General features: G+C 35.9%; 1 protein-coding gene across 1 annotated transcript; it reads right to left on the reverse strand.

Annotated features, from left to right (window-relative positions):
* Positions 1 to 1616: 1616 nt before the first annotated feature.
* Positions 1617 to 7164, reverse strand: LOC140973524 (serine/threonine-protein phosphatase PP1). The gene is made up of 4 exons (XM_073436406.1): positions 6829 to 7164; positions 2407 to 2966; positions 2096 to 2275; positions 1617 to 1933 (listed from the first exon to the last, which is right to left on the reverse strand). The coding sequence occupies exons 1-4, from the start codon at positions 7016 to 7018 to the stop codon at positions 1910 to 1912; spliced, it is 954 nt and encodes a 317-aa protein (XP_073292507.1). The 5' UTR covers positions 7019 to 7164; the 3' UTR covers positions 1617 to 1909.
* Between the last annotated feature and the right edge of the window lie 8489 nt (positions 7165 to 15653).

Here is a 15653-nt window from a genome sequence, read left to right on the forward strand (position 1 = left end):
GCTATTGTTAGCAATTTCGATGTATACGAATGATATGAGCCATTTTTGGAAATATTAAAGAATATGGAAAGTCATGAATGTTTTATGAAATTAAAAGGTAAAGGAAAATATTTTTGAGGAATGTAAATTGATCGTGACGAAAAGGTAGTAAAGGATCCGTTGAAAACGTGAACGGTGAACTTGCAATGACGAAAGGGAGTGAACCGTCGAAAACGTGGGCGGGAATCTAAATGATAACGGATCCGTTGAAAACGTGAACGGTGAAGTTATATTTATGATAGTCGGTGGGATCGTCGAAAACGTGCACTTTGAACCCGGCGGCCTAGTACTATGGTTTATAGATTGATCAATCGAATAAAAGTTGTCACTTTCGAGGATCGAACTTCACATAAAAAAGATAATCTTAAAAGGAAAACGTTCATATTTAAGCATGGTTTCAAAAGTTGCATATTTTGAATGTTTCCTGATTGCATAGAAAAATCTATTTTCAGTAAAAGTAATTTTTATGTATGTGATTGTATATTTATGTACTTGCTATATGATGTTTGATCATGCTGAGTCATTAGACTCACTAGGTTTGAATGGTTGCATGTAATGATGATGTTGAGTCTTGAGGTGCGGACTATCGAGTTATCCGGAGGGCGCGGTGCATACCCGAGGACCTAGAAATTCCGCATATGTTAAAGACTTTTGATGATTTTATGGATTATCGCTTTTATTTATAGACTGTTAGGGTGCTAGAATTAATGAGCTAAATTTTAGACTTTTAATGCTTAATTTACTTATTCCGCATGAATGATAATTGATGATATGGAGTTTTGTTTATTTGATTATTTTTGCTAGTTTATTTATGATGAAATAATTATGCATGACTTTACAAAAAAAAAAAAAACCTAGTGTAAATTAAAATGAATTAGAAGTTAGGGTCGTTTCAATGATGATAGGCCAATGCTCAGTTGACTGGTAAGAGTTTTGCTGATGTCTCCGTCGCCCATGATAGATGGATCCATCGACCTTATGATGAAAACGTATAATGAAAGGAAAAATGTTTATGTTTATGCATGTTCATGTAAGGTTATCTTAAGTAAAGATATTTTCACTGTTGCATGCGATTTTTATAATTATTACTTGTTATCAAGATTATGGTTTGCTGAGTAATTAGACTCACTAGGTGTGATGGATGCAGGTGAGCTTGATATAAATCATAATGGAGGTTTTGATGGTTGATCTTGCTGGACTGAAGGTTTACACAACCCGAGTACAAGCGCTAGATTTTCCGCACTATGATTTATGATTTATGTTTATGATTACTGATAAAGATTTTTACGACTTTTATATGATTTAGAGTGGTTTTGGATAGGATGTGATGTTTAGGATGCTTTTGATAAATACTAAGTTTAGTTTGGTAAACGAGTGACGACTTTATGTTTCAATTACTTTCTTTTGAAATTTCAAATCTAATTGGTATTTTTAATTTTAAAATGGTGCCTAAATATTTTATACATGTAATTGCATGGATTCGGCCGAGTCATTAGGAAAAAAAAATTTCTATTACGTTTTAAAGAAAAGCGGTGTCAATATAGACTACCACCACAGTGTGAGTAAAGACAGCAGAATAAATGAATGTACAAAATCATTCAATCAGATAACACATCAATACTCGTAAATTTAAATACAAAACTATGCTAAAAGAAATAAACAAAACAAACAGTATTTTCAAATCAAACACCTTGTTTCTAATCAAAATTTACATCGTAATTCTTGAAAATCCATAGAGAAATTTCCTCGAGCTTCAAAGCAGCGTAGAGGTTGCTAAGCAATTTCTTCATATAGACACCTTGGCAGACAAACGGTGAGCAAGAAATATGTTTTCCATCCTCCCCGTTAGTGTAGAGAACTTTCTACCATTTTAAATGGACCCGATTTTTGGAGGCTTGTCAACAAAAACAATGAAAAAGAGACGGCAATAAGGATGACTTTCTATAGTTAACAATCGGAAACTCATTTCAGCAATATAATATATGTATAACCTATACATATCGGAGAGTGTAAATGAAAGGCAGGCAGAATGATGAATTCAGGTACCGATGCACACCTTTTTCAGAGGAACTTTCGAACTGGTTGCAGCAGGTTTTAGTATCTCAAAAGAACATACTAGCGACTCGTCAACACTCAAAAGAGCCCCAACATTGTCAAACTCTCCACCATAGTTTGGAGCCGAAAATATTGTTACGAGCTTTCTCTTTGCAAAGAATTCATATCCATCCTCCACTACCTGTAGTTAAAATTTCTCTGTTTATAAATATTCTTTTAAGAGATTGATTTGATATGAAAACAAAAAAATAAAAATAAAAAAAAAAAACCAAACAGTCAGCTGCTATAAAAGTCAAGAAAAAATTAATATACCTGATGACCACGGCAAATCAAGTCTAACTCATTTTTTTCCAAAAACTCAGCTACTGCATCTGGCCCAAATGTACAAGAAACCCCTCTATCACTATCAGACCAACCACGTATCCGAGGATCTGGATCAGACCAGAGCAAATCACATAGCAGCCCACCGTCTGGAATATCGGTGGGCCTTTGAATATCATTTATCTGATCCAATTGTTTTAGCTCAGGGGAAATTCCACCGTGCATGCAAAGTATCTTCTCATCAATGAGTGCAGAAACAGGTAAACAGTTAAAGCACTCGGTGAATATCTTCCAGAGTCTAACATTGAATCTCCTCTTGCACTCGTCATAGAATCCATAAATACGGTTGATTTTGGCATCTTCATGGTTACCTCTCAAAAGAAAAATTTTGTCAGGGTGCTTTATCTTGTAAGCCAACAACAGGCATATTGTCTCCAGACTCTGCTTGCCCCGATCAACATAATCTCCAAGAAATAAATAATTTGCAGCAGGGGGATATCCACCGTACTCAAATAGCCTCAACAGATCTTGATACTGACCGTGTATGTCACCTGGAAGAAAATATTTCAATCATGACTAAAGGAATCAAAGGTGAGAATATACTCGGGCTGTGGAGATGATTACTAATGTCAAAGCATGATTACTTTATAAAGTACCGGAAAGAATCAAATAGCAGCTGAACACTTCCAAATCTCTAGTTTTGAACCCATAAAAAATCTGAAGAAACAACGATCGCCAAGTAATATAAATGGAAATTTCAAAGACTGCGTTCAGATGGAAATATATCATCTGAATAATAGATTTGGAAAAATGAATTTGAAATGTCACAATATTTGAGAATTTGAAATCTCTTGGTTTGTTTTAAAAATTAACATAAAATTGAAGTTGAAGGATTTAAAATCCATCGATCTAAAAATTACCCAAACAAATTAAGTAGATTAGTATTGAGGATTTAAAACTCAAACCCATGAAATCCTTCCATCCAAATGAACCCTAGGAGAATTCATACGCCTCTATGAAATCAGTGAATTAACAGTGCAGCAAAAATAAATTATGAATTCATGTTAGAAGAAAGTCGTTATCAAACAACGTTGATAATTATATCTTAGCAGTAATTGGACCTCTCGATAATGATCTAGGACACCTATCATAAAATTACTTACATATGATGAGTAAGTAAGAAATTATTTCATACAAAACGTATTCATAAGATACATATGATGATTATCATCTATGCATCAGTTTCAGAAAGATAAAAGTTGTAGAATTTCGATAAGAATTCTCCCAGAAATTATAATAAGCACTTTATCAGTACATTCAAAGAAAGTTTACAATTTCATACTGGGCTGAATAAGAAAACTCTAACGCGCCTTCATGTACCAACCAATCTATGAAGGAAACTATCTATATTAGTGTCGGTCATGAGATGGAGCCAGATATAACATCTATATCTGAATTGAGTTGGACGCTTCCGACGAGCTCAAAGAAGATAGAACGTGACGAAATACAGCTGCCGACAAGGTGTTTATAATTAGCCGATGGCAGTTCTACTCTCCTAATTTTCTATATTTCTTAGCATGTTAGTATCCTCGAAACATCATCAAAAACTTTTCCGATTTTTAATATGCACGGAGGAACTTTTGATAGCATCAATAGCTACCCACAGAAGCAGAAAGGAATATCAAGAATACTTATTTAATTCATCAAATGCCTGTAGACAAGTTTCGACCAGGGACAATTAGTTTTTCTTTCAATACACCAACTATACTCGTTTTTGCTCTAACAATCCTACACTATTATTGAAACCGATACAAAATATTATCTCGTACCTGTTAAAGTAGATGCCCTGCAAGCCAACGGTTGGCTAGGGAATTCATTGACTCAACTAAAATAAACAATCTTTATTTTAATATAATTTAACTTTTCATGGTTTGTTATTTCTTTATCTGTATACACATGTGAACAACATAGATAAAGATCTTGATTATACTTTAACACAAATGAATCGTAATTCGACGTTGAAAATCATTTGTAAAAACTGTATAATCTAAATTCGTTTCTAGTCGATTCAGCCACCTAAAACATGTATAATGGCCGCTTGAGCTCGAGATTAGCATCTGCGATGTTGTGTACCGTGTTTTTTGGTAAGGACATAGAGATGTCCAAACATGCAGATGGGTAGGCATATGATGATTATATCGAACAACCCTCCATTGGACTTTCCAAGTGGTTATCATTCATCGAGAGGATAAGTCTTTTGTTATGATTGTACGCCATTAGTCCTTACGACCCGGGACAACACTGAGGCTCTATATGTTAGGGCTATGCTTTGACTCGTTTACTGGCTCCAGGAGAGTCATCTGGTGGCGAGATTGAGTACAGTTGCGACACATATAGGAGCCAGTGCATTGTAGTCGGGGATTCACCGCTCACCTACGAGTGTAGATATCCTATGTGACTTGATAAAATAATAGTGCGTGGAATCTCTGGCCAGAGTATGAGATGTACGTTGGGGAAGGAGTTCTCCAGTAGTACATGCGATGCAACTATTTATATGTGTCACATAGTTATCGAATTATTATGCTACCCTCGATGAACCAATGGTTGCAGATTCGATCGGGATATATGAGATGAAGGGACCGTACTGTACATTAATCATAATCGACTGGTTCTTGCAGGCACTATAAATGATACCTAGAGAATCATGGGGCGATGCTACTAGAAGCTCTTACCATGGTTCGATAGGTTTAATCAGAAATATGATTTCTGACATTCTCATGATCAATTGTTGATACATAGAATGGGGCAAATAAGGGTAAGCCCGAATAAAAGATTATGTCCTGAAGCACAAGAAGTTGTGAACCCACGGCTAGCTGTATCCCTGAACTATTGAGGGTCACACAAGCACTGGATCGTTTGTTCCCGTTGAGAGAATAAATTCAAGGAATTGAATTTATATTATGATATAGTAAATTCAAGAAGTTGAATTTATGATAATTAAATTTTGAGAAAATAAATTCAAGGAGTTGAATTTATGAGATAGTACATTCAAGAAGTTGAATTTATAAAATTTAGAGAGAATAAATTCAATGAGTTGAATTTATAAAATTTGAGAATTAAATTTATTAAACTCAAAAGTTGAGTTTATTAAATATTAAATTTTGGAGGTGATAAATTCAAGCAGTTGAATTTATAATTTAAATATTAAATTCAAATGTTTAATTTATGATGGATTTAATTTATTAAGGTCAAAATTTGAGTTTATCAAATATTAAATTTTGGAGGTGATAAATTCATGGAGTTGAATTTATAATTTAAATATTAAATTCAAATGTTGAATTTATAAGGGATTTCAATTAAATGTAATGATTATATGTATAATGGACTTGTAGGAGTACAAGACCAACATACATATTATTAAGGTTCTTAATTGGACTTTAAAATATTAATTAATTAATTAAACTAGTTGGACTAGTATAATTAATTTATTAAGCCATTAAGTGTTTACTTTAATTAATGGGCCATAAGCTTATATATTTGTATATTAGGCTTACGGTTAATCACAATTCTATCACGATTTTTTGAAAAACCCTAGCCTCCAAGAGAACTTGTTTTTCGAAAATTCCTCCCCTTTCTTTTTCCAAAATTTCGGCCATCACCTTGATTAACTTGAGCCGTCTCTTGTATTAATTAATCTCTACGCAAAACTTCTTTCAAATATTCTAGTGCTATTTGGAAGAGAAACAAACGATCTAGTCTTGGACTTGATAGAAGAATTAAATAAAGGAGATCTGAAGCAAGTTCGTAGGGATTTACAACCAGAGCTATATCCGACTATAACGGATTAGTTAGAACCAAGTGATTTAATTCACTAAAAGTATTATTCTAACATCCTATTAATGTTTAATTAAAAACCATACGAGTGTCCAAATATATCTTGAATGTCAAGATCTAAAATTTTTAAAACTTCTGCTGCATTTGAGCACCAGAAAATCGTGATCAAACAGCCATCATCATAAAAGCAAACGAAAAGGAAAATTAAGTTATCAAACATAAAATTATGTGATTGTAGACCCAAAAAAACTTATCTAGATTAACCAATTCCAATTTCAACAAAGAATCAAATATCCCAGTTTACAACACTGAACAACAGGATCAAATATCTCCCCAGCAAACCAAAATTCATCAAATCTCCAAAATCAAAAGCATATCCTAGATCCTGTAAATAAAAATTCCAAAACCAAAAGCTACTTTATTAAACACAATTTTCCCGTAAATATTTCCCAAAAACGGAATCCATCCCAACATGGACATACAAGCTAAAAAGTCGATTGATTGACCGATTAAGACATTATGCTCCGCATAGAAATCAATCAGAAGAAAAGGGCCCGAGAAGAAAAGAAAATAGGATACCACAGATCCTGATTGGAGCCCTGAGCTGAAGCAGACAAGGCTGAGATAGGAAGATTTGGCGAGCCGAGACGCATAGCTGGCGAATCTCCGTCTCCGAAAGCTGAACCTGTTTCCCCCCTTTCCCTTCAAGCAACCGCCTAATTATGTCATCCAACACCCCTCCCTCCATCATCCCCTCCATTGTCATCATCTTTTGAATTCTCTATTCGATCAAAAATTGAAGCATCCTCTGTTGCTAGAAATGGAGAGAGATTCTTGATTGGGTTATTTGCCCATGTCACCGTCCTATAATGCGGGCTCTCCTATTTTCTTTGGTGGAGAAAACGAACATTTGATTTTAAAAATAATTCTCGAATTAATAATGGAATGTGGCTTCTGATCTTAATTAATTCTTTTACTATTTTTTATATTTGCGTCTATTTTTATTGTAATAATAAATATTAAATATCTATTTTTTTAATCAATATACATTTATTATAACAATTTAATAATATTATTATAATTAGTGCGCTTCAAGTTCGCCTAATTTTTTTTATAGAATATTTATTATAACTAGTGCGATTTAAGTTCGCCTAATTTTTTTTTAGAATATTTATTTTATTTTTACTTCATAATAGTTTTATATTATTTATTATAACAATTTAATAATATTATTATAATTAGTGCGCTTTAAATTCGCCTAATTTTTTTTTTATAAAATATTTATTTATTTTTACTTCATAATATTTTTATATTTCTAATTCAATATATAGTAATATTAATTTCTGTTTTAGATATTTATTCGTTGTTTTCAAATCCTAAAATTTGACATATATAGATATAAAATGCCACTTACTAATTGCAAATTTATTTTTAGTGATATGTCCCTAACATTCCAATATTTTTTTATTAAAAATTTTATTAACTCCTAAATCAGTGCTTGTTCACTTATTTATTAAAAATAAAAAATTGTTTTTTCAATAAACAGAAAAATAAAACATAAATAAGAAAAAACACTATTTTGTTAGATGTAATCTTTACTAATTTATAAAAAAATCTATTTTTAGAAATATAAACAAAAAACTGGAACAGTATTCATTCTTTACCTTTATTTATTAAACAAAAGACCATCAAAAATGAATTTCAAACGTTTTGATTTTCAAAATTGAATATACCAAAATAATTTTTTTACTATTTGGATGGGTGATGAATGTAATATCTAGTTACTCATACAAATGATTAATGTGTTTATATCGGTCGTTATGCACTTACCTGATTCATTATGATTTGCATGAATTATGCATCTAGTGCTCCTTGTATTATGCATATGGACATATTGACATCGATTGAAATATTGATATTGAGATTGTATATGATTTCTATGTTGTCCATAGTGTATTGAGAATGAATATATGTCTAAATAGTGATAGTAAGATTTGTGAATAAAGTAGTGTAATAATAGTTGTTATTGAAATGTAGGAAATAAGATGAAAAATATGGCAGTTCTTACGTTTACTCACATAATTATCTGAATATGAATCACATTGATAGGAGGCCAAGTTCTTTAGAAAGCCAAGGAGTAGAGTTACAACTTTTATGTTTTAATTTTTGTTCAAATCATTGTGGAAGATAAGCTAAAAGCACCCCGAAATGTGTTGTGTGTATCGTTGTTCTTACACTGACACATTTTGGTAGAATTAGCGTAACTCTTTACTCATTTATGAAAATGACATGGGGCTAATTGGAGATGCATGTTAAGACATAGGTCTACAAATTATATTTTGACCACTTTTGCAAATTCAGATAGGAAAAATGAGTTTATGGGCAGAGAATGTGGCGCTCGAACTGTAAGATTTGACCGACCTAGCGCCACTGAAGTGTTCCTTTATGCTCTGGTAGAATGGCCCGAGTGGCAAATGTTACTGCTCGAGCGCCCCTATGCAAAAGTGTGAGTTAGAAACACGATTTTTTTGATTTAAATGGATAAAGATCGATTGTTTCAACCATTTTCACAATTTCACCATCAAAAATCAAGGTAGGAACAAGGGAGAAAACAAGGGTTTGTCAAGTTCTTCCTTCAATTGATCTTCCATGTGAGGGCCCGTATTTCGTATTCATAATTTTTCTGAATTATTAAAAAAAATTTCTTTAAATAAATAAACTTGCAATGAATAAAAACTTTCGTAAAATAACTCAACGGTTTAACATAAACATAGCAGTAGAAACTGAATAATATTTTAAACAATAACTTAAAATATATAAAAGTTTTAACAAGAGTTTGAACATAAAACTGAATAACTAAACGTAAGGTCCTCGGGTTCGTACTACCACCGATCCGAGCTAACTCACTTGTCCCCGCCCTCAGCTTCTACATCGTCAGTACCTACAACAATCAAGTCTAGTGAGTCTACAGACTCAGCATGCATATATCGTGAATAACAAGTAAATATATCATAAAATCGCATGCAAAGTAAAAATATCGTATCATAAAGCGTAACGTAAAAATCGTATCATGAGTAATTATAATTACTTGCATAACTGAACTGAACTGAAAGTAGTACGTCAAATGTTTGCTCCGTAGAGTCATGTCATAAAATAACGTGTAATAATTTTCTGTTGAGATTATGTTCTACGCAAGTGGCCCCCTGAACTGCACTGAACTGAACTGACCGGTAACTGACGACCGGGTGAAATAATGTACGTCTGATCAGACTAATGCCACAGTATACTGGGTGGGACCGGTAAGTAGCCACCGGGATGAACTGAACTGAACCGGTAAGTGACCACCGGGTGAAGTAATCCCATAAGCGTAAGGTGGCCCAAGCAATATAACATAAATCTCAAAAATGGATATTTTACATTTTTTCACGTAATATAATTATTATATTATTTTAATTTACCAATTGAGTTGGATCATTTCCAGGCTCGCTGCGACCTAATTCTAACATGAGACACATGCAAATAATCTCAACTTGACTAACATCTCATAATCAAACTAAAAACGAGACAATTACGCCAACAAACTTAGTATCTAAACATGACTCTGTACCAACCCGAACCAACATCGAACCATCGTTTAGTTATGATTAAAATACACCTAAAATACTGGAAAATATATACCAAGGGCTGTAATATACGAAAATTATGCATGGAGGCCAACATCATGAAACGCTCTTTCTAGAGTCACTTTGGCACATTGCACCGTAAATTATCGTACGACTTCTAAACTTAACCAAATCACAAACGGCAAAAAACATGACCTTCCTAACTCAATAAGGTACTGTCCAGTCTAAGTCCATAGGCTAAAAGCCAACCAAGAACTCGTACCTGACCTCTGAACCAAAGCTCAAGCTGCTGTAAAATTCCAGTGGCAGTAGCTGTGCTTGCTTTGCTTCGATTACAAGGCTAATGGTCATTGGGGCTTGAACCACCAAGCAGAACCTCTTACCAACATCCAAAGGTGTGGCTTGAACCATGGCTAAGGGCCCTGGGCCAACCACAATCCAAGCAACCACCCAAAACAATCCAAAGCTTCACCCGAGAACACATATGCTGTACCGTGGAGAGTGTTGCTTGTTCTTGCTGTCATGTATCATTCCAGTGGCCATATGATTGACCATGGCATGATCTAAACATCATTAGGTATTGTGTGAATCATGGCTAAGGGCTAGAAGCCAACCAAGATCCACCCCCAACCTCAAAACCGAAACTACTCACACAAAACAGAAATGAAAACCGAAGGAGCACTTGTCTTGTTTATTTTAAAAACCGATGAGACCATAAACCAAGCCATGAAAAGACATCTTGGTCACGTCCTAGACATTCTAAGGAGAGGTTATAATCATGGCTACAGCCCCTAGGGCAGCCAAGGTCCGAACATATACCTTAGACAACAAACCAAGAAAATCGAGACTCAAATGTGCACTATGGAGAGTTGCTGTCCATTCAGTGTTGTTGGGGGGAAAGGGACTTAAACCAATGGACTAACACCTTCCTAACACACTCTAAATCATGTCTAGATGCAGCCTTGGGTGCCTGGAAATCGAGCCAACCTCCTGAACCACAGAACAAGCCAAAATCGTGAGACATAAATGAAAGCCAAAAACATACTGCACAGAATTTTAGAAGGTTTTGTTTTCTTGTTGGGGGAGTTAAATGGTGTCAAGTTGAGATTGTGTGGAGTGAAATGACCGAGTGTTGTGGGGACCCGGGCTCTAACTCAATTATCTTTGGGATTAACTGGATCTTTGCTAGAAAATGTGGGTCAAAATTTTGCTTTTAACATCAAAACATTTGTATATACTCATACACAAGTGATATCTCTATTTTATTTTCAACAACAGTAAGTACATGATTTTTTCCATTACATGTTTATACAAACTAGTGTTTATAACACACTACATATCACATGTAAAACTACTAGTTCCTCTTCTACGCCCGAATTCACCACGCTATCCAATCTCAGTCATCCTCGTCGTGACCCTGATCCTGCCCCACCTGTTGTCATGCACACATACAAACACAACAACAGCCGGAAACTCCGGTGAGAACAAATCCCAGTATAAAACATGTATACGTGCATGTCATGCAAATACACACAAGATCATAAACATAAATCCGTATTTATGACACATTAGTGAATACGGATAAAACTCTTCGACTCTTATTCTTTGACTCGACTCATATCTAAGTCTAGGGATCTCGGTGTGAATAAGACGTAATAATCTCCCACCTAATCTCCCAATCGTGGTGGCGGTACGTCCTATTCCTAGACTTCGGTCCTATCTGTATCGAATATCTACAATAGGAGTTGATCTTCTCCTACGCCCATCGATATCACCGAACATCTAGTACTTGGCAATTCTACCAAGGCTTACCTATCTCATGTACATTGCTATAATTCAATAGACAAGGCATAACCGTATCAAATTAAAAACAATCTAGTATGTGATTTTGGGAAACTCAAATCGGATCTAATTCGAGTTGTGCAATCCCGAATCAACATTGCTTTATACCTTTCTTGTCGTAGTCTCGGTTTGAACAAGTCGAAGTCTTAAAATCTCGATATCCAATCTGTCAATACCATGAAAAGACATATATACAATGTACCATATCAACCTCTAACTCAAAGGAGTACACATACGGATCAATATTCAATCTCGGTACATTTCGACGGCATAACGGCGAAATCTCACGATACCGGTCGATTCAAATATCGATAATCAACAACCATAACTCATAGCCATCACAATATGTTCCATAATCTCCAAAATCCAAACAATTCAACTCAAGACATGCTGGAAATGAAAAAGATCGCATAACATATCTGTTCTTCGCTCCGGTGTCAAATATATATGTGCCCCATCATCTCAACAACATATATTATCAAGCATATATCAATTTTTCCAACACATAAATATCAAAACATGCTGGAAAGTAATAAAACATATACCCTTTCGAAGCCTTTGTCGAGAGGAGTAAGAATTTCAACTCGGATCGATAATCGGACGGCTAGATCTTTCACAATTCAAAATCTAAGCTATGATGAAACTTGAAGGAATTCTGAAGCTTCTCTCGGTGATTGCTGCTGAGGAATGAAGGAAATGAAGACAATACACATTAAGTATGCATGGCAAGGACACAATGGCTTATTCTTTGGTCTGCACGTCTCGCGCATATGCGCGACCTCCCTCGGCGCATATGCGCGAGACATTCTGTCTCGGCGCATATGCGCGAGACATTCTGTCTCGGCGCATGGTAAGTCAAGCTGCTCGCACATATGCGCGCCTTATCTCGCGCATATGCGCGAGACCTTCGTCTTGGCACATTTTGAAATCGACTGTCCTGCACATATGTGCGCCTTATCTCGCTCACATGCGCGAGATCTTCGCATCAGGACTTCTTGGAACCGCACAGCTCGCGCATATGCCCGTCCACCAGCCGCGCATATGCGCGAGACCTTCTGTCCTCGCACATATTCACAACTCAACAATTCCAATCCAATCTCGATGTGCTCTGTCTATAATCATATCAATCAATCAAATACTCATCTCAGATTAACAGGATAAAATCTCGGGCATTACATTTCTCCCCCTTTAAGATATGATTTCGTCCCCGAAATCTCTGGCAATCAATCAAAGCTTGTAAAGGAAGCAATATACTCAAAAGCTAAATAAATACTCACGTCATGAAAATAACTCTAGATATTTCTGTCTCATCTCTGATTATGTCTCCTAGGTCACTTCTTCAGTGCCATGACGACTCCATTGGACTTTCACCAGCGGAATAGTCTTCGTTCTGAGCTGTTTGTCTTTCCAATCAAGAATCTGAATTGGCTGTTCAATATGACTCAAAATGTCGTCAATCTCGGCTTCATCAGGCTGAATGACATGAGAAGCATCAGGCATATATTTACGCAGCATCGATACATGGAAGACATCATGTATCCCAGATAGAGAAGGAGGAAGAGCAAGTCGATATGTACGATCGCCAATCTTTTCAAAAATTTCGTACGGACCGATGTATCTCGGAGACAATTTACCGTGTTTACCAAATCTGACAACACCTCTGAAAGGAGAGATCTTCAGGAATACTCTGTCTCCCTATTCAAACACTAACGGTCGACGACGTACATTCGCATACTTGGCTTGTTTATCATGAGCTGTCTTCATTCTTTTCTGGATCAGTCTTACTTTATAAGTCATCTCTCGGATCATATCAGGCCCAAGCTCTGGTACTTCTGAGATGTCATCCCAATACAAAGGAGATCTGCACTTCTTGCCATATAATGCTTCAAACGGTGCCATTTCAATGCTCGTCTGATAGCTGTTGTTGTACGAGAATTCACAAAGTGGTAGTGAATCCTGCCAACTTGTGCCAAAATCTAGCACTACAGCCCTTAGCATATCCTCTAAGGTCTGGATAGTTCGCTCTGACTGTCCGTCTGTCTGGGGATGGTAAGCAGTACTCAGGTGCAATGTCATACCTAAAGCCTGCTGCAGACTGTGCCGAAAGTGTGAAGTGAATCGTGGATCACGATCTGATACGATCGACATCGGCACACCATGCAATCTGACTATCTCTCTGACATATATATCTGCCATCTGATCATGTCGGTACGTCATTCTGTACGGAATAAAGCATGCTGATTTGGTCAATCTGTCTATCACAACCCAAATCGCATCACAACCCCGGGATGATCGTGGTAACTTCGTAACAAAGTCCATGGAAATGTGATCCCATTTCCATTCAGGAATAGATAAACTCTGAAGTAAACCTCTGGGTTTCTTTCTCTCGGCCTTCACATGTTGGCAATTCAAACACTTAGATACAAATTCTGTAATATCTGATTTCATCTGTTTCCACATAAACTGTATCTTTAGATCGTTGTACATTTTTCTGCCACAAGGATGAATACTGAACCGACTACAGTGCGCTTCTGATAATATCTGGTGTTTCAAATATGAAATATCTAGCACGACAAGACGGTTATTCACATACAAAACATGATCATGTACCTGATACTCGGAATGATGTCCGGATCTGACCATCTCAATCGACTTCTGAACATTCTGATCATTTTTCTGTGCTTCTTTAATGGGAACAATCAAATCTGGTTCCATTTGAATCGTAGCAATTCGCAATGGTATACTATTTGTGTCAAATGCTATTCCAGACAAACAACATCTTCAATTAAATTCGAAACACCTATCGTCGATAAGGATAGAGCATATACCTTCCGACTCAAGGCATCCGCTGCTGCATTAGACTTCCCTGGATCGTATTTGATTTCACAATCAAAATCTTTCAATTAATCGAGCCATCTACGCTGTCTCATGTTCAACTCTGACTGTGAAAATAGGTATTTCAAGCAATTGTGATCAGAGTAGATTTCAAACTGCTCGCCGTAGAGATAGTGTCGCCATATCTTCAGTGCGAATACAATAGCCGCCAATTCAAGATCATGAATTAGGTAACGAGTTTCATGTGGTTTCAACTGTCTCGAGGCATAAGCAATCACATGTCCCCGCTGCATCAAGACACAACCTAATCCTCTGTGAGAAGCATCACAATACACAATAAAATCATCAGTACCTGATGGAATAGTCAAGATCGGTGCACTGGTCAGTCTTTTCTTCAACTCAAGAAAACTTGACTCACAGTCTTCAGACCGTACAAATGGTGCATTCTTCTGAGTCAACTGCGTAATAGGTTTAGCAATACTCAAGAAATCTTTAATAAATCAACGATAATACCCTGCCAAACCCATAAAACTGCGAATTTCTGGCACTGATGTCGGTCTCGGCCAACTGATCACTGCCTCAACCTTACTGGGATCAACTGATATACCATCTCCGGATATGATGTGAACCAGAAATACAACCTGTCTCAACCAGAATTCACATTTCGACAGTTTTGCATATAACTTCTCTGTTCTTAACGTTCTCAACACAGTTCTCAAATGTTCAGCATGATCAATCCTATTCTTTGAATATATCAAAATGTCATCAATGAAAATAATCACAAACTCGTCAAGGTACTTCTGAAACACACGGTTCATTAGACCCATAAAAACAGCTGGAGCATTCGTCAAACCAAACGGCGTAACAATAAACTCATAATGTCCATACCTGGTTTTGAAAGCTGTCTTCGGTATATCAGAATCTCTGACCCTCAGCTGGTGATACCCAGATCTCAGATCGATCTTGTAATATACTGAAGAACCCTGCAACTGATCAAATAAATTGTCGATACAAGGCAATGGGTATTTGTTCTTTACCGTTGCTTTGTTCAGTTGCTGGTAGTCAATACAAAGTCTCATTGATGAAACTTAAAATTAATAATTT

The sequence above is a fragment of the Primulina huaijiensis genome, chromosome 3 (genome assembly GCF_012295235.1).
Source record: "Primulina huaijiensis isolate GDHJ02 chromosome 3, ASM1229523v2, whole genome shotgun sequence".
NCBI lineage: Eukaryota > Viridiplantae > Streptophyta > Magnoliopsida > Lamiales > Gesneriaceae > Primulina > Primulina huaijiensis.